This window comes from Rosa rugosa, chromosome 2 (assembly GCF_958449725.1).
Source record: "Rosa rugosa chromosome 2, drRosRugo1.1, whole genome shotgun sequence".
Lineage (NCBI taxonomy): Eukaryota > Viridiplantae > Streptophyta > Magnoliopsida > Rosales > Rosaceae > Rosa > Rosa rugosa.
The window spans coordinates 21,822,796-21,847,508 of NC_084821.1; the positions used below are offsets into that span (position 1 = coordinate 21,822,796).

Below are 24,713 nucleotides of genomic sequence, written 5' to 3' on the forward strand. Positions count from 1 at the left end.
GACCTTTCGATATTCTCATATTTTTCTTGAAGGGAATAAAGTTGCAGATGCATTAGCTAATCACAGTATGTCATTAACTCAATTGGTTTGGTGGGATGTACCTTCTCCTTTTATTTTGTCATATTGTAATAGTGACATTTTGGGTCTTCCTCAATATAGGTTTAGCTAGTTTTGTTTCATTATTAGTTTACTACGAGAGGTTTCGGTTCTGCTAGTGATATATATTAAATAAAAGCCTAATCACCATTAAGAGTAAAAGATTTATTATATATATAGGATAAAGAAAAGTTTATATACATTATATGCAACAATACAATTACCCCAAGGTTAAAGAAAAGTAAATCTCTAATTTTTGTCGACGATTCCAACGTTATTAATTTAACTTTTAGTATAGAACATCTTTTGAGTATCTTCAACAACGTAAGCTATATTTTAAGTTAAAATAACTAAGAAACTGAAATATAGCTATAGTTTAATAATTTTTTTCCAACAATATTAGTTATTTCAAATGTTTTCTCAAATTATATATTGCCGTTTGGATAAATGGCCAAAAAAATATGAGATAGAAATATAAATATGCAAACTTCATAGCTAAATATAGCTATATATCCAATTACCAAAAGTTATAGCATCTCTAATAGTAGAAGTTACTTTTTAGTTAAGTTTAGCTAGAGTTGTAAAATATAGCTATTGATTTAACAATATTTCTCCAGCAATAGTAGCTATTTGTAAGTGATATATTATGTTTTATCGAATCGTAAACTGGTATGTGGACGAAGGAGGAGAGATACATATAGAAATATAACTTTTACTTTAGCTATGCGTGATTCATTAGCTAAATATTTAACTTAGCTATAGCTAGTCTATTGGGGTTGAATTTTGCTTCAAAAATAGCTATTACATATACTATAACTCTAGCTCCCAATGAATAGTATTAGCCATATTGATTTACTATTTTGCCTCTAATGTTGTGTTTATTACTATTCTGCCCCTCATGCCTGTTTTGTCTCTCTCCCACCGCTTAGGTTTTGGGTTTTGGTTATTCTATACTCTTTTCTCTTTGTATTTTGTATCTTTGATGTTCATAATTATGGGTAGTGAGTAATTTTCTTGTTGGGGGTTAGGATTGTGTGCCCTAGCCCAAATTTTGTGTAAAAGATGTTTAATTTAAAATGAATGAAAGAAAACCATGAAAAAAAAATTAAAAAAAAGAAGAAGGGAGAAACAGAGTGATGTGTGATGCTTCACATACCTATTCCCTTGCTTATTCATATAAGCAAGTCTATAAGTTATGCAAGTTTCATCTCTTCACTTCCCAAGGGGACACCAATCTTTACTTCTTGATGATTACCCTGTCATGCTCCCGATTTTTATTTTTTTTGGCCGACTGGAACCTGAGGAAAACCAGAACCTTTCTTTGCACAATTGCACCATTTTAACAAAAACTACGTACATGTCGATAGGTCTTGCTCCACCATCCCCATCTAGCTTCTTAAACAGATAAGTTTGCAGCAATCCAACTCAGTAGATCAAATTAATCTCACTTTATCTGCAGCAATGAAAACAGAAAATGTACCTCTTTGGACTTTAATATTAAGTTCAAGTCGCATCTAATTGAACAACTTAACCCAAAGAGGTGACTATTGCAATTACGAAGATGATCACATGGCTGCTGGAGCTCTAGTCCAGTTTGATAGTTCAACAAACGCAGGCCATATTCCTCTCCCCGTTCGTCCTCTCTAAGCTAGTGCCTAGACTTTGTACTCTCCTTGCCAACCTAGGTAAACAAAGGATCTCTTATGGAAACTCTTCACTGAAAGGTGATAAAGGCCAGAAACTCCAATGTACGGTAATATGTTTTAGTGAACCAAACCTAATTGTGCCATGCCACCATCCAAATATTACAGTTGACGTTCAAAATAAGGTTAGCAGTCATCTCAAAAAGCGGAGGGGAAAACCCTAGACTTCTGTGCAACTATAGCAGAGCAACATCCTCTCACGAGGATATAAACGAGAGAAGCACACGGCTCTAATATCTTTTTAACTGGCGTTTCATTAAACATTACAAGGGAAGCTTTTGCTTTTTAGTGATCCAAGTGATTTTATAACATTTTAAGGGAGTACCAACCGTATTAGAATTATTATTTAAAGATGGTATGTATTTTCTTAGAATTTCTCATGATGTTAATGAATCTCTTTAGCATTTTAGAGCACGAATAAAATTCATTACATGTTGAACATGAATTTACGCATCCGGCCGCTGAACATGAATTTACATATGTGAAAGCAAGCATTTAATTTTAAGACTTGCATATCAACTAAGTAAATGTACCAACCCAATTGATCGATGTCATCAATATACTCAAAGTGGGAAGGAGATCGATGATCAATTATTCTACCAAAGCATTTACATAGCATATTACAAGGATACCGATTAGATTAGTGATTGCCAACCAAAATGCAATGAATGAGTTATGAGTAGTTGACAAAATAGATCAAGAAGAAAAGAACGAGAAATGACTCAAATGAGAGAAGAGACACATATGGGTCTCTTCTTCTCCACTAAGATATACCAGAAGTGATGCATACTAAAGATGTCTTTCTTCATTCTAAGAGGAATTGCAACTGTGAGAATTTTAGCAAAATATTATAAAATTAAAGGTCAAGGGTAAATTAAGAAATGAAAATGATAAAAAAAAGATAGGAAACTCAATCAATGAAACTCATTAGAAAAGCGCAACAGACGGTAGGTAGTGTGAAAATCATGATTTTTTGTTAGTATATGTATTTATTATTTTGGATTCACGCATGTACTTCATAATCAACAAACCTTAATTAGGATGCACGAGATTAATTACGAGTTGAGGTGCAATAGCAATGCAAACTGTAAGTTATCTTAATAACCTAAATAAGAAAGAAAGAGAGGGAGAGAGAGAGATACACGTATCAATAAACTCCTAGAAGGAGGGCCATGATCAATTTATCCTAGCTAATTAACCAAGTTTCATTCTAATGGTAGTGTGTAAATCATGACTAGTTCTCATGCTACTTATGAAGAAAACAAAAATGGCATTTATGATTGGGTTTGGGTGAGGAACCTGCCGTTGAACTTATAGATATGAAATTTCCTAGCTCTATAGAAGCCTAGCTATCATGAAAAAGAAGTTTTCTTTAGGAATATCACTTGGGAATATTACTAATTATGTTATGCTTCACGTATCGTTATGTGAGTGTAGAAACAGTCTGGCTATTACTAATTATGTTCATAGCTAGCAACACAATTAATAATTTTTTGGACTAAATACTCGTTACGGATCCTCATACTTTTGCATGAAAAACAATTTAGTCCAAAATTTTAAAATTTAACAGTTTAGTCCTTATTCTTTCTAATTCTCACACAAGTCCTAAAATGACTATTATACCCCTCACTTTTTATTTTTTTATTTTTCTCTCTTTTTATTTTTTATTTTTTTCTGCCTCTCTCTCTATATGTGTGTGTGTATATATGTGCATATATGTGTGTGTGTGTGTGTGTGTGTGTATATATATATATATATGTATATAGAGAGAGAGAGAGAGAGAGAGAAATCAAAAGTGAGGGGTATAATAGTCATTTTAGGACCTGTTGTGTGAGAATTAGAAAGAATAAGGACTAAACTGTTTAATTTTAAAATTTTGGACTAAACTGTTTTTCATGCAAAAGTATGAGGAGTAACGAGTATTTAATCATAATTTTTTTATTTCATTATTAATTTTTGTTTCGGCTTTGAAACCACGCAATTAAAGTAACTAGAAAGCTCCACAAACCTTAGAACCCCTCATATATTCTCATGCAACTAGAAAGGTGCCACAAACTCTAACACTACCGGCATCAATTTTTTTCCTAGAAGAAAACTCAGACTCAAACTATTGATATAGTCCTCAATCGAGACACTATTGATATGGTCATTGTCCTTGAAAAATAATAATAAGACAAATAAAGGAAAAACAAGTCTCCTCTTTCTCTCAACAAAAAGTTAGATCGGGCCCTAGGTTCAAATTTTTTTATTGTAGTTGGCTCATTAAAAGGATGAGCAGTGCTACATATCACAAATTTTTTTTTACCAAATATGAAAACAAAATGATGTGACATCGGCCACACCAACACTCTTGTTTTCAAAATAGGAAAATGCTTGAGATCCCAAAAAATTGTACCAAAACTCATTACCAAATGATGTGGCATATGCCACATCATTGATTACATGGGGTTTTTGCTTAGTGGATTTTTTATTTTATCTTTTGTAATAAAAATAAACTAAAGTAATGAATAGAAAATAAATTCAAGATAAATCATTAAACTTTTTCAGAACGAATCAGTCATTTGGTGCTTCAATTGCTGATGTGAAATCATGATCAATTTCATATGTCAATTCATTTGATGCTACTTGTAATTGATTTTGATACTTTTTTCTTTTGAAGAGAAATTGGTAGTGATCGGTGGGATTCTAAAAAGTTGGTTCCAAATAGAAGGAATTTTTTTTAGAATTAGTCAACAGCCAAAGCAAATACTTCCATCAATTGGATTTGAGAACTTAAAAAAGTTGGTTCCAAGTAGAAGGAATTTTTTTTAAGAATTAATCAACAACCAAAGCAAATACTTCCATCAATTGAATTTGAAATATCTGAGTTCTCAAAAGGCCGAGCATGAATTTATTTTTTGCCACTCGGTTGGTATAGATTTTGATAAAAACAAACAAACATCTGTTATATGTTGTTTCATCAAGCTCTAAGATTTGTAGTGGATGGTGGAGATGTCAAATTTTGTCAGATACCTTCAAATAAGGTTTTAGAAGAAACTCATAGGCATTGGTGAATTAGGGTTCTCTAAGATATATCAAAAATGAAAATAATTTTATTTTATAATAGGAAAAAATTCAGTTTATCCCCTGAACTTTGGGCCTAAAATCAGTCTGGTCCTTAATTTTTATTTTTTTTAATCAGACTGATCCTTGTACTCACAAACAGCATCACCAGAATCTAAAATTTGAATCCGGGTCCAAAAATGATGCGCGTCACTTGCTGAGTTGGAACCGGCATATGGGCCCACACTTCAGATTTTTAAACCCTGAAGGAGGGCAGAATGAACACTCTTACAATAAAAAGATTAAAAAAAAAAAAAAAAACCTCAGAGGATTTCGTTCTTCCGAACCCATCCAATTCCCTTTCTTTCTTCTTCTTCCACGCCATTCCGAACCATCAACACCCAAACTCAAACCCAATTGCTACCAAATTAAAATCCAAAACGCAATTGCTATCAAATTCAAATCCAAAACCCAAACTCAAATCTAGTTGCTATCAAATTTAAATCCACTGTCTTCGATCTCACCCTTGATGGCCATGAGCAGAGACTTCTTGGGATTGGAGCCGTCGTACTGCTTCAGCTCCTCTGCGGTGATCTCTCCAATGACAAGGAGGAGGTGGACATAGAGGGAGAGGATGGAGGAGAGAGAAGGTGAAGAGAGAGAGAGGGTGAGGAGAGAGAAAGGGAGCCGAAGAAGAAGAAGCGGGCCTTGGTGGCCCAAGTCTCCGACGCCCACCAATCCAACTTCAATGCCCAATTTGGCCTCACCCATCACCATCGCCGATCTTCGCACCGCCACTGAAGTAATCTACTCCCGAACTCCCTCCCAAATCACCAAATTCAAGCAACTCTGGATTTGCAATTTCAAGATCTAAAATCCAAAATTTCCAGATCAAACTAAAAGTAAATTTCAAGATCCTTTGTCATTGTAGTTGTACCTTTTGGAGATGGTCTCGGCAGCTCTGAGTTTGGAGGACTGCTGCTCTCAACGGCTTTGAGTTTGGAAGAGAGGGAGGGCGAGATGGCATGGCGTTTTCTTCGTCATCGGCGGCTCTGAGCGAGATGGCGTGGCATTTTCTTCATCATTGGCGAAGCTGAAGAACTTGGGGGCATGGTTCTGAGGCCTCTTGGGCTTAGCGGAGAAGGAGGGGTTTTGGCGTCGTAGAAGGGGTCGCCGATATAGAGAAGGGGAGGGAGGGAGAGAGTATATAGAGAAAAAATAAAAATAAAAATTAGAAATTATATTAAATTTGAAATGTCCATTCTACCCTCCTTCAGGGTTTAAAAATCTGAAGAAATCTGAAGTGTGGGCCCACATGTCGGCTCCAACACAGCAAGTGACGTCATTTTTGGACCCGGATTCAAATTTTGGGCTCGAATGATGTTGTTTGAGAGTACAAGGACTAGTCTGATTAAAAAAAATAAATTTAAAGACCAGACTGATTTTAGCCCCAAACTCAGCAAGTGACCTCATTTTTGAATCCGGATTCAAATTTTGGACTCGGGTGATGTTGTTTGAGAGTACAAGGACCAGTCTGATTAAAAAAAAAATATTTAAAGACCAGACTGATTTTAGGCCCAAAGTTCAAGGGGGTAAACTAAATTTTTTCCTCTATAATATTTTCAGGAAATTCATGTCAGAAACTATTAATAATTGTATTTTATAATAGATGTTTGGTAGTTTTAACCAATCTATACCAACCGAGTGGCAAAATATAAAATTCATGCTCGCCCTTTTGAGAACTCAGATCTTTCAAATTCAATTGATGGAAGTATTTGCTTTGGCTGTTGATTAATTCTAAAATAAATTCCTTCTATTTGGAACCAACTTTTTGTAGTTCTCAAATCCAATTGATGGAAGTATTTGCTTTGGCTGTTGATTAATTCTAAAAAAAAAAAAAATTCCTTCTATCTGGAACCAACTTTTTTGTCCTAATAGAATCCCACTAATCACTTTAATCATGGTATCAAAACCAATTTCTCTTCAAAAGAAAAAAGTTTCAAAACCGATTACAAATTGTTGTTGTAGCATCAAATGAATTGACATATGAAACTGATCATGATTTCATATAAGCAATTGAAGCACCAAATGAATGATTCATTCTTAAAAAGTTTAATGATTTATCTTGAATTTATTTTCTATTCATTACTTTGGTTTATTTTTATTACAAAAGATAAAATAAAAAATCCACTAAGCAAAAACTCCATGTAATCAATGATGTGGCATATGCCACAACATTTGGAAAATGAGTTTTGATACAATTTTTTGGAATCTCAAGCATTTTCCTAAAAGGATAGATCATGCGACACATTATAGACTAGCCCAAATGTATAATTTTACATGGATAGAGCCCAAATGTATAATTCCCCACAAATATATATATATATATATATATATATATATATATATATATATATATATATATATATATAATTAATTAATTTTTTTTTTTCGGCTTTGAAACCACGCAATTAAAGCGTTTAGCGAAAGCCTTCCACAGACCTCAGAACCCCTCATATACTCTACGTAAGAATCTCTCCTCTCACGCAACTAGAAAGCTGCCCCAACTAGAAAGGTTCCAGCTCTCTCTCCAATGGCAACCGAAGTACCGGAGCAAGTCCCTGCCGACGAAATCAAATCGATGTCGATCGCTGACTCTGAGTCGCAAGACCAGCCCGCAAGCTCGTCCAGTCCATCTGTCCAGTAAGTCTCCATCGCTTTCTTCTCTTTTCTTTCATCTTCTCTATCATTCTTGTTAACTAGCTTGAACTCATTTCGAAACTGTGTTGATGATTATGGTGAAGATTGAGTCTGGATGAGAGGTACAACCTACTTAGGAGCATCGCGGAGGAGTGTATCCTAGAAGAAGAGCTCAAGAATTTGCTGGATAAGAAGGCCGAGCCGATCTGCTACGACGGCTTTGAGCCCTCCGGTAGAATGCATATTGCTCAGGTAATTGAACTCCGGAGCTTTCAGTTTATGAATGAGAGTTTGTTTTGTTAAAGAGATTCGAATCGGAATGTAAGGGCCTAGCTGTGTTTTGATTAGGCAAGTGTTTGTTGTTATTGTTGTTGTGCAGGGAGTTTTGAAGGCAATTAATGTGAACAAGATGATTGCCGCAGGCTGCAGAGTCAAGATATGGATTGCCGATTGGTTTGCGCAGCTAAACAATAAGATGGGGGGTGATTTGGACAAGATTGAGACTGTGGGGAAGTATTTTATTGAGATATGGAGGTCTGTGGGGATGAATCTAGACAGTGGGAAAGTTGAGTTTTTGTGGTCTTCTAAGGAGATCAATGCCAGGTCACATGAGTACTGGCCGCGTGTAATGGATATTGCCAGGAAAAACAAGCTTTCGAGGATCATTAGGTACCTAGAGTGTGTGATTCTCATTGTATTGGATCTGGTGAATTTCGATATTAATGTCTTGTGCTTCTAATGTTCAGGTGTAGTCAAATTATGGGTCGTACAGATCAAGAAGAGTTAACTGCTGCCCAGATCCTCTACCCGTGTATGCAATGTGCAGATATTTTCTTCCTGCAGGTGCTTACTGTTTTACTTTTGAATTTGATATTTTTTTGACATAGGCTTGTGTTTGAGACTAAGAGAATGAATGTAGGTTTGCCTTGATCATTTTTTGAATGTTGCATGGATTTGCATGGATTCGGAAGAAGCCATGCTAGTTTTAGGGAGTAAAGCATATGTTAGATCCACTTATTGGATGACATTGCAGTATATTCTATTTCAGTTCTTGCACTCATTTAAAAAAAAAAAAAATACTTGCATGAATATAGAAAGCTTAATCAATAAAAACTGCAAAGGGCACGAAGCTCATAAAGCCAATTAGAGGAAGCCAACATGGCTGTCTGACATCTGACGATAGCACTTATATAGGAACACTGCTTTGTTTTTGTTATATGGCTCGACTATAAACCATTATATGATTTTCGCAGTTTTAAAGGTAGGATTTACCTAGCTAGTCTTAGGTTCACCCCTGGTAACATATCTTGAGACACTAATCCAGCAGGTATTAGACTTCCTGTCTGCTAACTCGGTTTTATTGAGAACTTTAATTTGTTAATAAAACTAAAAGTGCGATGCTTAGTTTAATGAGATATGTCGAGATGTCCACTCATACACGCCTTACAATTCAGATTCCCTTGTTCATTGCTCATTTCTTCGAGTATTGTGGTCCTACCACTATTTAGTCCTCGATCACTAGGGTTTGGATTGCCACAACCACCTACAACATGATGGCATGGAACTAGTTTGTGGTGCTTGCAGACTAAATGTGATTCATTATATTCTGTTATTTTTCTGATCATCCCTTTATTTTGATACTTTGATTTTCCGGTCTTAGCATATAACATGGTTCATCAGATAGATGTTTTGTTTGACATAAAAAGAAGAGGAACATATCTATATTGAAATTTAACTAACATGTGATGATATGTGATGTTTTTCCTTAGGCTGACATCTGTCAACTCGGTATGGATCAACGTAAAGTGAATGTGCTCGCACGAGAGTACTGTGATGACATCAAGAAGAAAAACAAGCCTATTATCTTGTCACACCGTAACATCCTAATTCTATTACAGCTATTGCAATGCTAATCTTTTATACTGATATGTGAGAGTAGTAACATAATTTTTGTTTATTTTGCTCATATGATGATTTGCAGATATGCTACCTGGTTTACAGCAAGGGCAGGAGAAAATGTCAAAAAGTGATCTATCCTCCTCCATATTTATGGAAGATGAAGAGGTGGGTTGGTACTAATGTTTACTAAACTTGCATTTTTAGGCAAGGGTAAAGTAAATTAACCTCTACTAGTTGCCAATGAAATGGAAGGGAAAATATTTAAGTTTAAAATTTTGGTAGCTATTCTTTTATGCCACTTGAAATTGATTGGTTTTAATTCAGTTTTTTATATTTGTGATTGAATCCTAGGCGGAAGTGAATACAAAGATTAAGAAGGCTTACTGCCCTCCTATAAAGGTCGAAGGCAATCCCTGTTTGGAATACGTACAGTACCTCATTTTTCCTTGGTTTCATGAGTTCACCATAGAGTGCAGTGAAAAGAATGGTGGAGATAGGTAAGTAACAGACTCTAAATAGTTCTATGGTGGTTGAAGTTCACCTACCTAGTTCAATTTTCCTCACATTCTACTGAGAGTGCCAATTTTTTAAACCTAGTGTGGTTGTCTTGAGCTATCTTCCATAGTTGACTTTTCCTGTAACATTGGTAACAATTGTTCTGTTTGTGCCACATTCTATTCCTCCAATACAGCACTTTCAAAGAGTTTGAAGAATTGAGTGCTGCTTATGCAAAAGGTGAGGTCCATCCTGGAGACCTCAAACCATCTTTGGCAAAAGCATTGAATAGAATACTGGAGGTAGGTTCATATTTTTATGTCATGTGCGTTCAATTTTTCTTTCTCCTGAATTAAGGTTCCAATGGCAATTATTGTTAATTGGTATTCCTTCCCCATATTGTCAAGAAATTATTGAAGTTTATTCAAAGCTGTATATCGGATATATGATCTTTCCCGCTACCCCAAAAAAGTTTAAAAGTTGGGTTAACTACAAAGCACTACCAGACAACAAGTTTTTTGACAACAAAGTCCACAACCTTTTCCCTTATACAATTAAGGACACACACTATTCTCCTTTTATCTTTTTACTCATTACACAGTATCAGCTCCTACACAGTCTCAGCTCATGTTTTACTTTTCCAGACTAAACACAGTATCAGCCTAAGAACTAGCCTTCAACATGCCACAATTTCGCCTAACGACTTCCTGTCTAAGCGGCTACTAACACGGCGGAATCACTGCTGCCTTAGGATGCTAAAGGGTTCAGTCTTTTATAGCAAAATAGAATAACTGCTACTGCTTACTAACTGCTACTGTTAAAAACATAAATGTAAAAACAACAAAATATTTTTGTGACAGGGTACTGGGCACAAACTGAATTGATTTATTCAAACATAAACTTCAGTTACAGAATCCAGAGCCTCACTCTTGGGTAAACAGCAAAAGCTGTTTAGCTATCCATAAGAGTGATTACAGGTACTTACTTGTAATGAAAGCATACTGCTTCACACTAAACAGGAAGGGAAGAGCACACTGCTACTATGACTTTCTTGTTTGAGAGACTCTGAGTCTTTCTCAGTTTTTGAATCTAAAACTGATATGGAAATTTTCGAATGCCTTACAAATGAAACTAAAGCTCTTTATATAGAGAGCGGAACTCAAACTAGAATTCAAAACATAACAATGTACAGGATAACACTCCGTGACCTTCTGCTTTTCTGAGTGCTCTTGTTGGTAGAGGTCGTTCGGGAAAAGCAAAAAGGAAGTTAGGTGAGAAGTGAAGTGTTTTTTACTTGTTCCTTTTTTGAAAAAGGACAAAGCAAAAGTAGCTTTAGAAAAGTCTAAAGATCTACAGTTGCAGGTTTGGTGCTGATTCTTCACCTGTTGCTTCACATGTTCTCATCTGTTTCAGACTAGTGGCCGAAGACAAAGGAGTTGTTGTCTTCCTGGGCCATACGAACAGTTGTCGCATTGTCCTCGACGTTAGTATCAACATACATCTTGTAGTGGTTGTCATTCTCAAGTTTTTCCACCCACTGCATGCATGCCATTGTCGAGTCTATCTCTTTTCTGGTGAGAGATAGGAATAGGTCACTACTGACTACGTCAGGATGGTCGTAAGCAGTGACGATTGTCTTTTCTCCTGCTGCCAGGAAGGTGTTGTTGACATCTTCAGAGATGATCTTCTTGATGTAGTCTAAGGCCATGGCCTTCATCCACGGGATGCTTGAGTTTGGTTGGCCATTGTATGCTACACAGGCTGGTTGAAGATATTTTCTTTGAATAATCCTCACATAATGATATGGGGGAATATACTCAACCTCACCGTTTGCTTTCTGGATCCATTCTGCAGGAGTGGATCTGAACTTCAGTCGAAGTGTACAGTCATTTTTTCTGATATTTTTGACTGTGTTGACAATGATGGGCGGCAAACCTTTTAGATCATCATTTGTTTTCCTCCATAGATTATGGACAAAACCATTTTCAACAAGCCAAAGCTTGTGTTCTTGAGGATGTTCACTCTGAACATTTACCAAGTATCTTCCAACATATGATCCTGAGACAATGAAGAGGGTTGGAGGAACTAGGTCTTCTGAATTGTGTCTTCCTATCAGATTGTGGAAATCATGCCAATCTGATTCATTGAGTGCCATGATAGGGACCCTAGCACTTTCTGGATTTTCAAGGAAGTTAATTTTTTCTTTCTTGACAGCACTCTGCTGTATTTCTTCAAACTGTGGCCTTCCGTTTTCATATAGTTCCTCAGCTAAGGCAAAGAGAGCTGGAAACATAAGACCACTGCTTCTTTCCTGAAAGGCAAATAAAAGGTTATCCAGAATTGCCTTCTGGTGGTAAGCAAGTCTCCTGCCAGTTCTGAACACAGGAGTATCGAAAGTTCGAAGTTCATAGTTAAAAACATTTATTACTCCGCTGGGAGTAGGTTTGCTTTTTGGCAAAGCAACAACCATCAACGGTCTTGATGAGCCTTTACCGTCTGCCATTTGAGACGGGCTGGTCAATCCTTTACCCTGAGATTGATCAGTTGAGGCTAAGCCTCTTGGACTTAGCAGGAATCTCTTGAGGATTTTTTCTTTGGGATCCTCATTGGTTTCATGTTCTTTCCCAGCTCTTCTGCTTCTGGGATTGCGACCTTCGTCGTCGTCATCATTTCTTTTGCTGAACATGGCTAATTCTCTTGTTAAGGCGTCTGGAAGATAGTTCTTGTTTCCTGCAATTAATTCAACAACATAATCGTATTGGTTAAGAAATAATTGCCAGTTAGCTAGTCTTCCTCTGTCAGCTGCTTTATCAAGTTTGAAATTTTTGAAATTCTTTACTCTGGCACAATCGGTGCGGACAGTAAAGGGTTTTCCAAGGAAAGCTGGAGAATTTAAAATCGTTTTCTTGACAGCCAAAATTTCTTTTTCCCCTGTGGGATAATTCAGTTCTGCAGGGCTGAATTTGCCACTACAAAATTTACAGATCTTTTCAATGTTAGTTTCAGGCGCTTTCGCCAGAACTACACCGGACCAGTAATTATCGCTCGCATCTGTCTGGAGGATAATTTCATCATTCTCTTCTGGTTGTTGAAGAGGAGGGAGGTTTTTGCAGAGATTCTTTATCTGCTTCACAGTTTTTTCATCATCTTCTGTGAAGTTCCATTTTCTTTTGGAACTTGTCTTTGGAGATAACATTGCTGTTAACCCTGAGATTTTGGGGATTAAGTCTCTCCCATAATTTAGGATACCAAGGAATCTCTCTAGACTCTTAGCATCAGGAATTCTATCTGGGAACTTCCAGATCTTCTCAAAGATATGAGGATGAATTAATCTCTTTTTCAGGAGATCTTTCATATCTGTTCTGAATCCTTTTTGAGCTTTCTCTTTGTATTGAGGAATGGCTTTGATATGACTGATAGCATTTATGTCATGTATTCTCAATTCACAGACCACTGGGTCTTTTTCCCAAAACTTCTGCGGGTCTACATCGATGTTTTGCTCGAGTAGTTTTTTGATTTTCTCAAGAGTGGGAATTTTCTGAGACTCAAGCTTATTCTGAAAGTGCTTGAGGTAATGCTCATGTAGGAAACTAGCTTCTTCTTCTTTACTAGTTTCTGCTTCTTTTTCTTCTTCTTCAGAAGATTCTTCTTCTTCTTCTTCTTCAGAAGATTCTTCAACAAGTAATTCTTCTTGTTGTTTGATTTGGAGTATGGGTACAAATTTTTTCGGTTTGTAGGGGTTAAGATCACCACTATTCTGTTGCGACCTCTGATATTGGGTAGGAAAGTTTGGACCTACAATAGTTTTGGCCTGAATAAGCCTATTAGCCCAGAACACCCGTTCTCCTTTTCTGAAGCCTATTGCTTCTTCATCCTGAATAAATCTCTGTTGGAGAATGAAATCATTACCCAACAAGAAATCTGCGCCTTGGCCTTCAGATTGCCAGACGTTATGGATGGTAAATGTTCCTCCACCAATGGTGATATGAACATTTTTTGCTACTTTATTCATGGTGAGATGGCTTCCATCAAAAGTAACACCAGTAGCTGTTTTGTTTTCTTCTTTCCAGAGTTTTTCTGGAATTGCAAATCTTTTTGCAACTGTAAATCCTGATCTATTATCTACAAAGGCATGTAGATGATATTTTTTGTGATCAGAGAATTTTTGTCCAATCTCTATGTAGTTGCTGTATCTACTCGTAGAGACGACTTTCGATTGCTGAAGCTCATTTTCTTGAGCTTGTTCCTTAGGAATGAATGGTTGACATTCTTCTGGAACATTTTCCTGAGTGGGAGATTTATCAGAACTCCTGGGTTCTGTATCATCCCAGTCTGTAGGAATAATCTCTTTGCAGTCTGGATTACTGAACCATGAGGGAGGGTCATATCTGACTTTATAGTCAAACTTGCCAGAAGGTTGGCCAAGTAGATCCCATGTTTCAGTGGCTGCTGTAGCTGCTTCTTGTCTTTCTAAAAGATGAGCAGTTTCTGGTGGTTTCACCATTTCTACCTTTTCTGGTATTTCGACCAGTTCAATATCTGCATCGATTTTTTCTTCATCGATGATTTCTTCCTTTATTTTTGAGGAAGATGGTTCCATAATTTCTTGGAACAAAGTTTCTACTTCTTTCTCTTTTTGTTCAGAGAAATATTCTTCATATTCTTGTTCAACCAGTTGGCTGACAAGACCATTCTTGGTTTTTCTTCTTGCTTCAGCTATGAAGCATTCTTTGTGATAAGTCTTTTTTGACTCTTCACAGAACATAGGGAGACCATTCTTTTCATGACATAAGCAGTAGTCACAAACGAATGTACCGGGGTTCACCTGATAAGAAGACATTAAGGATTCTGTCTTGCTTTCTTCCCAGTTTTTGATTCTCAAAACATTCATTTGTCTGGATTCGAAGTACTCTACTTCAGAATCTGTCTCAGACTCAGATGAATCTTCTTCTTCAGACCAGGCAGAATAAACTGACCTGTTGTCTTCTTCATCATCAGAATAGGCTATTTCGTAGCCTTTCATATTTGCAGATTCTACTATGTGCTCATATTCTTCAAAGAGAGCTTTAGTAGATCTTTTACCCTTTTCCGGGCATTCATTGGCATAGTGCCCTTCAGCTTTACATAACCAACATCTGCAAGCTTTCTTGCTTGGTTGTTTATGTTGATGAGTATTCTTCTTTTTTTTGAAGAATTTCTTTTTAGGATTTTCCTCCTGTTGTTTCTTGTAATTGGAACTTCTCTTGAATTTCCAATCTCATTTCTTATTACCCTTTCTGAATCTTTTGGGGTAATATTTTTCTTTTCTTTTTCTGAGGAACTTGGATTCATGACATCCCCAGTTAGTGGGTACATCCAATATTCCATAACAGAAATTTTCAACTCCTTTGAGTTGTTTCTTGGCCATCTTAGCTCTAAGATTGGCTTTGCATTGTTCTTTCAGTAATTGCAGGATTCTGTCGGCAATTCCTCCAACTGAAAATCTTTCAATTGGTTTTTCTGCTATGCTTTCCCGCACAGCTGTTCTTCATGGTTCAGGGAGTTTTCTGTGCAACAGGTTGACTAGATCAGTGCTTTCTAGTTCACCAATTGTACAGTAATATTCTTGAAATTCATTCAAGTATTCTTCAAAATATCTCATGTCACAAATTTTGAGAGCATAGATATTTGATTTGGCTGTTTCTCTGGCCTTTTCACTCATATTTGCAGAATCTCCACAGAACTGATCGTACAGGGGTACTGCAAAATCATACGGAGATTTTGAAGCTTTGATATCTTCAAGCCATTCTTTTCCTCTGGCCGTTTCTTTGAAAGAGAAATAATATTTCTTTGCTACTCCTGTGAGAGTAGTTTCAAAGTACATCTGAAGATTAGGAGCTTCGAATTTTCCAAAGGTAAGAGCAGATGCCATCATCAGGCTGTCTACCCATTGGTCAAGAGTTTTTCTCTTGTCTAGAGTTTTATCCAGATCTAACCAGATACCAAAATTGGTAATTGGTACTCTGGGTATCTTGTCCTCTGGGACAAATCTTTGAGAATTTCTTTCTCCATTTCTGCCCGTAGGGGCTTTCTGTATAGGGAGTTTCACCTTTCCTTTTTCTCTGGTGATGGAAGTTTTGGAGCTTTCTCCTTCTTCCATTTCAACATCCTGATAGGGAAGGAGTTTTCTTTCCTTTCCTGGATTGAAAATTTTCATTTCTTCGATTAGTTTTTCTAATCTTTCTGGATTTTCACAGAATTCTGCTTCTTCATAGAGATCATAGAGCTTTTGTGCTCTAAGCATATTGACTGGTCTATTTAGATCAGCTTCAAGGTCTTCTTCAGTAATTGGATCTTCAATAGTGGATTTTGTGCCACTAGTACTAGCTTCTCTAGTGCTGTAGCTTCTTCTGAGAAGATTTTTGTTTATCCTGATATTCTCAGGACAGACATCACTTTTTCTGTGATTGTCAAAATTTAGACTGATTTCTCCAGTCTTTCTGCTTTCATAAATTTTAGCTTTTGCACTTTCTGCTGGTAGCTTCGGACCAGATAATTTCCATTCAATAGGAAACGTTACTTCATTCCAAGTAACCTTGTGGATCTGTTGTGAATGGTTCTTCTGACTGGTGAGGAATCCAGTAGTAAGACCAGAGATGTTTGATATCCTTGTCTTTGGCTCTACTGTGGTACTCATCAGCTTATAATATATTTTGTATACTATTGCCAATTCTTGCATATCATTTTTCATAGATATGCCATCTGTCTTGACTCTTAGTCGGAGACAGTGAGCTGCATCTTTTAAGCTGGTAGAGAAGTTGGGGAAGCAGTTGAAATATGCTACTTGGTTGCACAGAGATGCTTCAAGGGTTCCCAAAAGACTAGCTTGAAAATCTTCCAGTCTATTGTCTTGTAAGACACATAGAACTGAACAGTTTATGCCTTCTCGAGCTAAAAGTTTTATGCCTACTTGGACTGCTCCAATATGCATAAATTGATAATTTTTTGCTTTTGCTCTGGCGACTTCTGCAGGAGTGATCAATAGTAGATTTGTTTCTCCTGTTGTAGAGGGGGTTGTAAATTCAAGTAATTTGAAATGATGGCTATCCATCAAGTCAAACATTCCCCTTTTGTAAATTTGCTTGAAATCTAGCTTTGGAATTGAGGCGTTTTTTACCTCATGCTCGATTTCATTGTATTCAAATTCTTCAGCATTTAGGAGTTGTACTCCTTTCTTTTTCCCGAAGATGCTCAACATGTTAACATCTCGAGTTTCTTTCGGCTTTTCATACCGAATGCTAGTAGAACTAGTTGAAGGATCCAGAAAAATCAAGTTTGGAACAGGATTCTCTGGTCTTTCTAATGGTTTGAATCCATTAGCTTTATTTTTTACTGTAGGCACTTTCTTGTCCTTCAGTATAGTTTTCATAGAATCCAGCGTTTTTTGCTGTTCAGTGATTTTTCTACTAACACTTGTTAGCTTTTCTTCTTCCGTTTTTGGAAGTCCTTTGATATAATCCAGTTTGTTTTCCAGTTTTTCTAACTGATGGATTATAACAGGAATTTGTTCTAGATGATCTTGACATCTAGATATTTCTTTCTGCAGGATCTGATATTTTTCATCAGAAGACTTTAATAGAGAATTCAGTCTCTCTATTATTAAGTCAGACATTGTCCCCATCGGGGATTCCCCTGCTAAGCTATTTTACAAGCTCTGATACCAGTGATTTGCGGATCTAACCAATGCTCAAATAATCAAGAGGTTTTTGTTCCTCTCCCAGAATATATAAAAGATTTTCAATGTCTTCTTCTAATTTATAAATTCTGGTTTGAAGTCTATAGATAATATCCCAGTAATTGGGAGTTTCTCTACTAAGACTTTCTCTATATTCTTTCAATTTTCTCAATTTTTCTTTTTCCTTATGAAGTTCTTTGCTAGTATTTTTGCAGATAGCATTTAACTCAAGTCTGTCGACAATCGAAATTATGAATAGTAAAAATAACTGTTTACCTTTGAGTATAGAGGATGGATTTATACCTGCAATATGTTTAAACAAACAAATTCAAAAGTATGGGCCCACTACGCTCCGTCAATTTAAGATTGAATCTACATTCTTTTGTATTACTTGACCGATGTTCATTATTATGTTAAACATCGTTTCCTTTTACGAAGTGATGTCCAAGCTTATATTAAACATCAGTTTTTGAGGTTGACACCGATGTTTATACTTATACTAGACATCGTTTTTCATTTAATAAATCAATGTCCATTGCGTTGTTTTACATCGTTTCTTACTTAATAAGTCGATGTTCATTAGGTTGTGTTACATCGTTTCTTACTTAATATTTTGTTATCCACTGGCTAATGGGACATCAATTTTTTCTTTTAGAACTGATGTATTAGTTCTTATATGACTTCATTTTTATAGTTATAAACTGACTTGTAACTATTGCTAGGAAATCTAATGAGAATACATATCGTAAGTAAATAAATTTTGATTAATATTGATGCTCAAAGTACATAACAACATCCCAAGTATTTCTATGCATAACATGTCGAAATAAAACAAAAATTTAAGTCTAAATGGTACATAATACTAGAAACATAAACGAAAGCAAGCCTCGCCATACTTATATCCCATTTGTTCTTCTGTTTTCACCTGCAAATAAAATGAAATGAACAATTAGCTATAACAAGAAAAACAGAAGGAAAGAAAGGAAAGGAAAAGGGAAAGACAAAAAGACATTGACCTTACAAGACATTCCTATCCTAGCATCCATAACACAATCTGTTGGTTAACTTAACTATACCTTTCTGGGATAGAAAGTACTGAAAGTATGTGCCTAGGTTGATTATGAAAAGGAAGATAGAAAGTACTGACCCGAAAATGTAGATACCCGATGGCTCTTCTGAAGAAATCCAATCATCAATATCAAGGTTTTCATCCGGAACTCTTCCAGCAACATTCCAAGTGCTTATTGTCAGCCTACATGAAACAATGTGCCCCAGGAAATTCCATTAAGAACCAAACTGGTGCTACTTCTAGGCCTAGCATTGGAGGAGGTAGAAAAACATAGACAAACCTCACATCCTTTGTGTTTATGTACTGAGCACGAGTAGTTTCTGATTTTCCTCTCCTATGTCTTAACTGATAGCCAAAAGAAGGCGGATCTGAACCAATAAATATCATATTTATGTACATTATTAGACAAGAAGAATGTAAAAGCACTCCAAAATATGATAGAACAAGCAGCTACATTTTTAAAATTCCCAAGTGGTTTCCTTTTCAAGGAACCCCATCATTTTTAAGGTCCAAGGTTGCAACAATGATATCACCTTGTAGCCCCCCAAATAAAAACAAACTAATTGCTTTATCATACAATAGAAATACTGGATTATAGCACACATTGAACATCTAGAAATGGTTATTTGAGATCTGATTTGTAAAGTAAAACTGTGCAGCAGAAATGCTCATGCACAAAGCCAAATTTGTCGTGATATAAATCTTTCATACGAACTCCAAATGGAGGCAAGCTGGTTTCATATGAAAGGTGGGAATGCCTACTTCTAAAGTACTGGTTTCTCGAAGCAAGATTGTACATAAAAAGATACTAAAAGAAACAGAAAGAACATGACAGTGATACTGTTTTCAGAAATTCCTGCAACAGACCTGTAACTTTGAAAAATCATAACTAATTATAGAAAAATCTTTTTTAGGAGATTCCAAGTCTCAAATACTCTTTAACAAGTCCACTACAAATTCTCAGAAGAAAATAACTTCAAATTATTAACAGAAAATTACAGTTTTACAGAAACAGGTCGCTGGGTCTGGAAACTGTAGTTTCTGAAATAATTTATACAAGTGATAGTCCAATTTGATAAGTACATCCAAACTCATATAGTTTTGAAGAAAAGTGAGAACCGAAAGACAAACTATCAAAGATCATGCATCAGTTCAGTTTGTCAAAACTCAAGCTATTTGGAAATATAAAATTGAAACAGAGTATGAGTTAACAACATCACAGAAATAAAAGCTTATTCCAATTGGTTTCTATAAGAACAGAGCTTAATCAAAGAGAGGCTAAAAGATATCCAGACGTGTATTTGAATATGAAGAGCTGCAAATCAATAGAAAGTAATCAAAGAATTGAGATTGAAATTATCTATGATCATAATTCTCAACATTTAAGGTGGAAGAGATGTGATGAAAATCATCTCTTTTAGAGGGGAGATTTAGCTACCAAATTTCCCAACAACCCCAAACTACTTAGACGACAAACGCTCTAGTTTCTCATGTCTGCAGACTTAAAAAACTAGAATACAAAAGTGCGCATGCATATGGGAATTACTCTCTTATGTCATACTGATAAAACATTCATTTGTCTGGATTCGAAGTACTCTACTTCAGAATCTGTCTCAGACTCAGATGAATCTTCTTCTTCAGACCAGGCAGAATAAACTGACCTGTTGTCTTCTTCATCATCAGAATAGGCTATTTCGTAGCCTTTCATATTTGCAGATTCTACTATGTGCTCATATTCTTCAAAGAGAGCTTTAGTAGATCTTTTACCCTTTTCCGGGCATTCATTGGCATAGTGCCCTTCAGCTTTACATAACCAACATCTGCAAGCTTTCTTGCTTGGTTGTTTATGTTGATGAGTATTCTTCTTTTTTTTGAAGAATTTCTTTTTAGGATTTTCCTCCTGTTGTTTCTTGTAATTGGAACTTCTCTTGAATTTCCAATCTCATTTCTTATTACCCTTTCTGAATCTTTTGGGGTAATATTTTTCTTTTCTTTTTCTGAGGAACTTGGATTCATGACATCCCCAGTTAGTGGGTACATCCAATATTCCATAACAGAAATTTTCAACTCCTTTGAGTTGTTTCTTGGCCATCTTAGCTCTAAGATTGGCTTTGCATTGTTCTTTCAGTAATTGCAGGATTCTGTCGGCAATTCCTCCAACTGAAAATCTTTCAATTGGTTTTTCTGCTATGCTTTCCCGCACAGCTGTTCTTCATGGTTCAGGGAGTTTTCTGTGCAACAGGTTGACTAGATCAGTGCTTTCTAGTTCACCAATTGTACAGTAATATTCTTGAAATTCATTCAAGTATTCTTCAAAATATCTCATGTCACAAATTTTGAGAGCATAGATATTTGATTTGGCTGTTTCTCTGGCCTTTTCACTCATATTTGCAGAATCTCCACAGAACTGATCGTACAGGGGTACTGCAAAATCATACGGAGATTTTGAAGCTTTGATATCTTCAAGCCATTCTTTTCCTCTGGCCGTTTCTTTGAAAGAGAAATAATATTTCTTTGCTACTCCTGTGAGAGTAGTTTCAAAGTACATCTGAAGATTAGGAGCTTCGAATTTTCCAAAGGTAAGAGCAGATGCCATCATCAGGCTGTCTACCCATTGGTCAAGAGTTTTTCTCTTGTCTAGAGTTTTATCCAGATCTAACCAGATACCAAAATTGGTAATTGGTACTCTGGGTATCTTGTCCTCTGGGACAAATCTTTGAGAATTTCTTTCTCCATTTCTGCCCGTAGGGGCTTTCTGTATAGGGAGTTTCACCTTTCCTTTTTCTCTGGTGATGGAAGTTTTGGAGCTTTCTCCTTCTTCCATTTCAACATCCTGATAGGGAAGGAGTTTTCTTTCCTTTCCTGGATTGAAAATTTTCATTTCTTCGATTAGTTTTTCTAATCTTTCTGGATTTTCACAGAATTCTGCTTCTTCATAGAGATCATAGAGCTTTTGTGCTCTAAGCATATTGACTGGTCTATTTAGATCAGCTTCAAGGTCTTCTTCAGTAATTGGATCTTCAATAGTGGATTTTGTGCCACTAGTACTAGCTTCTCTAGTGCTGTAGCTTCTTCTGAGAAGATTTTTGTTTATCCTGATATTCTCAGGACAGACATCACTTTTTCTGTGATTGTCAAAATTTAGACTGATTTCTCCAGTCTTTCTGCTTTCATAAATTTTAGCTTTTGCACTTTCTGCTGGTAGCTTCGGACCAGATAATTTCCATTCAATAGGAAACGTTACTTCATTCCAAGTAACCTTGTGGATCTGTTGTGAATGGTTCTTCTGACTGGTGAGGAATCCAGTAGTAAGACCAGAGATGTTTGATATCCTTGTCTTTGGCTCTACTGTGGTACTCATCAGCTTATAATATATTTTGTATACTATTGCCAATTCTTGCATATCATTTTTCATAGATATGCCATCTGTCTTGACTCTTAGTCGGAGACAGTGAGCTGCATCTTTTAAGCTGGTAGAGAAGTTGGGGAAGCAGTTGAAATATGCTACTTGGTTGCACAGAGATGCTTCAAGGGTTCCCAAAAGACTAGCTTGAAAATCTTCCAGTCTATTGTCTTGTAAGACACATAGAACTGAACAGTTTATGCCTTCTCGAGCTAAAAGTTTTATGCCTACTTGGACTGCTCCAATATGCATAAATTGATAATTTTTTGCTTTTGCTCTGGCGACTTCTGCAGGAGTGATCAATAGTAGATTTGTTTCTCCTGTTGTAGAGGGGGTTGTAAATTCAAGTAATTTGAAATGATGGCTATCCATCAAGTCAAACATTCCCCTTTTGTAAATTTGCTTGAAATCTAGCTTTGGAATTGAGGCGTTTTTTACCTCATGCTCGATTTCATTGTATTCAAATTCTTCAGCATTTAGGAGTTGTACTCCTTTCTTTTTCCCGAAGATGCTCAACATGTTAACATCTCGAGTTTCTTTCGGCTTTTCATACCGAATGCTAGTAGAACTAGTTGAAGGATCCAGAAAAATCAAGTTTGGAACAGGATTCTCTGGTCTTTCTAATGGTTTGAATCCATTAGCTTTATTTTTTACTGTAGGCACTTTCTTGTCCTTCAGTATAGTTTTCATAGAATCCAGCGTTTTTTGCTGTTCAGTGATTTTTCTACTAACACTTGTTAGCTTTTCTTCTTCCGTTTTTGGAAGTCCTTTGATATAATCCAGTTTGTTTTCCAGTTTTTCTAACTGATGGATTATAACAGGAATTTGTTCTAGATGATCTTGACATCTAGATATTTCTTTCTGCAGGATCTGATATTTTTCATCAGAAGACTTTAATAGAGAATTCAGTCTCTCTATTATTAAGTCAGACATTGTCCCCATCGGGGATTCCCCTGCTAAGCTATTTTACAAGCTCTGATACCAGTGATTTGCGGATCTAACCAATGCTCAAATAATCAAGAGGTTTTTGTTCCTCTCCCAGAATATATAAAAGATTTTCAATGTCTTCTTCTAATTTATAAATTCTGGTTTGAAGTCTATAGATAATATCCCAGTAATTGGGAGTTTCTCTACTAAGACTTTCTCTATATTCTTTCAATTTTCTCAATTTTTCTTTTTCCTTATGAAGTTCTTTGCTAGTATTTTTGCAGATAGCATTTAACTCAAGTCTGTCGACAATCGAAATTATGAATAGTAAAAATAACTGTTTACCTTTGAGTATAGAGGATGGATTTATACCTGCAATATGTTTAAACAAACAAATTCAAAAGTATGGGCCCACTACGCTCCGTCAATTTTAATTTTTACTGAAGAAAAGGTAAATAACAAATAAGAAGAAAAGACAAAATGTCCTTAAGTGTCTAAAAACAAATGTAGTGGAGTTTCTTGTGTTTTGGAGTTTGGTCAAGGGGGTAGGTGTAGTTTCTCCTTAAAAGTTCATGCCCTCATTTGTAGGATCAAGATCTTTTGCTGTTAGGAGAGGAAAATGTTATCATGTATAGTTGACCTGTTGTTTTGTCTATGTATTCACTTGCTAAGGAACTGTGCAATTTGCACATGTGCGTTCTTGTTCATTTATGTTGGGATTAACTACTTTTTATTTTTTTTATAGCCTGTACGATCCCATTTCAAGAATGACAAAGCTGCCAAACAGCTATTACAAAGTGTAAAGGTACATTTGGTTTTACCTTTGGATAAAATATTATGTGCTTAGTACATAATTCAAAATTATAAAATCTGATGTTGCCTCGATATCAGTTTATTGATTGGAGGAAAAACTAAACCTTGTTTTTCTTTGGTTTTGTAGAATTATAGAGTCACCAGATGATGACAGTAATGGAGCTAGGACTTCTCACCTTTGCCCCTACTCCTGCAATTGTGGGGTGAAAAGAACTGTTTCTTGGGAAAAGGGGGCTCCTCTGTGCTCATCTTGAAGCTTTTTTTATTCAGTGTTTATTGGCATTATAGGGAAATATACCTTCAGAGAAAAGACTATCGATATCCTGTGTTGTAAATATTATAAATATGTGGCTGTCCACATTAATTCTCATCTTTTATGTCCTTAAGATATAAACTCAACACCTATATAAAAGGGTCCATGAGAATGAATAATACATACTTCTACCTCCATATTCTGTTTCTTTCTTCTATCTCTCTTATTCTCTAGTGTATAACACGTTATCAACACATTTTTGCTATTATTTCTTTGTGGATTAAATACTTGTTATTCCCTGTACTTTGCCCCGTAAAACAGTTCAGTCCAAAATTTTAAAATTAAACAGGTTAGTCCTTATTCTCTTTAATTCTCACACAATAGATCTAAAATGACTATTTTACCCCTCACTTTTTATTTAATTTTTTAATTTTTATTTATTATTTTTCTCTTCTTTTAATTTCATCTCTTTTTTTCCATTCTTCTTTTTCTCCTTCTTCTTCAATTTTTTTCTTTCTTTCTTTTTCTTCTTCTTCTTCCTTCTTCCATGACAGTGTTCATCGAACATGATCTCTCTTTCCTTCTTCGATTTCAAGAGT

At 35.9% G+C, this 24,713-nt stretch overlaps 2 protein-coding genes across 5 annotated transcripts; one reads left to right on the forward strand and one right to left on the reverse strand.

The window, feature by feature from the left end:
* Positions 1-7,306: 7,306 nt before the first annotated feature.
* LOC133733351 (tyrosine--tRNA ligase 1, cytoplasmic-like) lies at positions 7,307-24,311 on the forward strand. Of its 4 annotated transcripts, XM_062160987.1 has the most exons (11): positions 7,307-7,369; positions 7,414-7,544; positions 7,646-7,793; positions 7,921-8,210; positions 8,288-8,384; positions 9,311-9,416; positions 9,523-9,605; positions 9,792-9,937; positions 10,132-10,237; positions 23,794-23,853; positions 23,989-24,311. In XM_062160987.1, the coding sequence occupies exons 2-11, from the start codon at positions 7,435-7,437 to the stop codon at positions 24,007-24,009; spliced, it is 1,167 nt and encodes a 388-aa protein (XP_062016971.1). In that variant the 5' UTR covers positions 7,307-7,369; positions 7,414-7,434; the 3' UTR covers positions 24,010-24,311. The 4 variants fall into 4 exon arrangements, with proteins under 4 accessions (XP_062016971.1, XP_062016970.1, XP_062016973.1 ...); XM_062160986.1 differs by lacking the exon at positions 7,307-7,369 and having other exon boundaries at positions 7,376-7,544; XM_062160989.1 differs by lacking the exons at positions 7,307-7,369; positions 10,132-10,237 and having other exon boundaries at positions 7,376-7,544.
* On the reverse strand, positions 18,378-20,227 carry LOC133734036 (type I inositol polyphosphate 5-phosphatase 2-like). The gene is made up of 3 exons (XM_062161696.1): positions 18,999-20,227; positions 18,797-18,901; positions 18,378-18,574 (listed from the first exon to the last, which is right to left on the reverse strand). Exons 1-3 carry the CDS (start codon positions 19,115-19,117, stop codon positions 18,571-18,573), a joined length of 228 nt encoding a protein of 75 aa, XP_062017680.1. The 5' UTR covers positions 19,118-20,227; the 3' UTR covers positions 18,378-18,570.
* Positions 24,312-24,713: the final 402 nt, after the last annotated feature.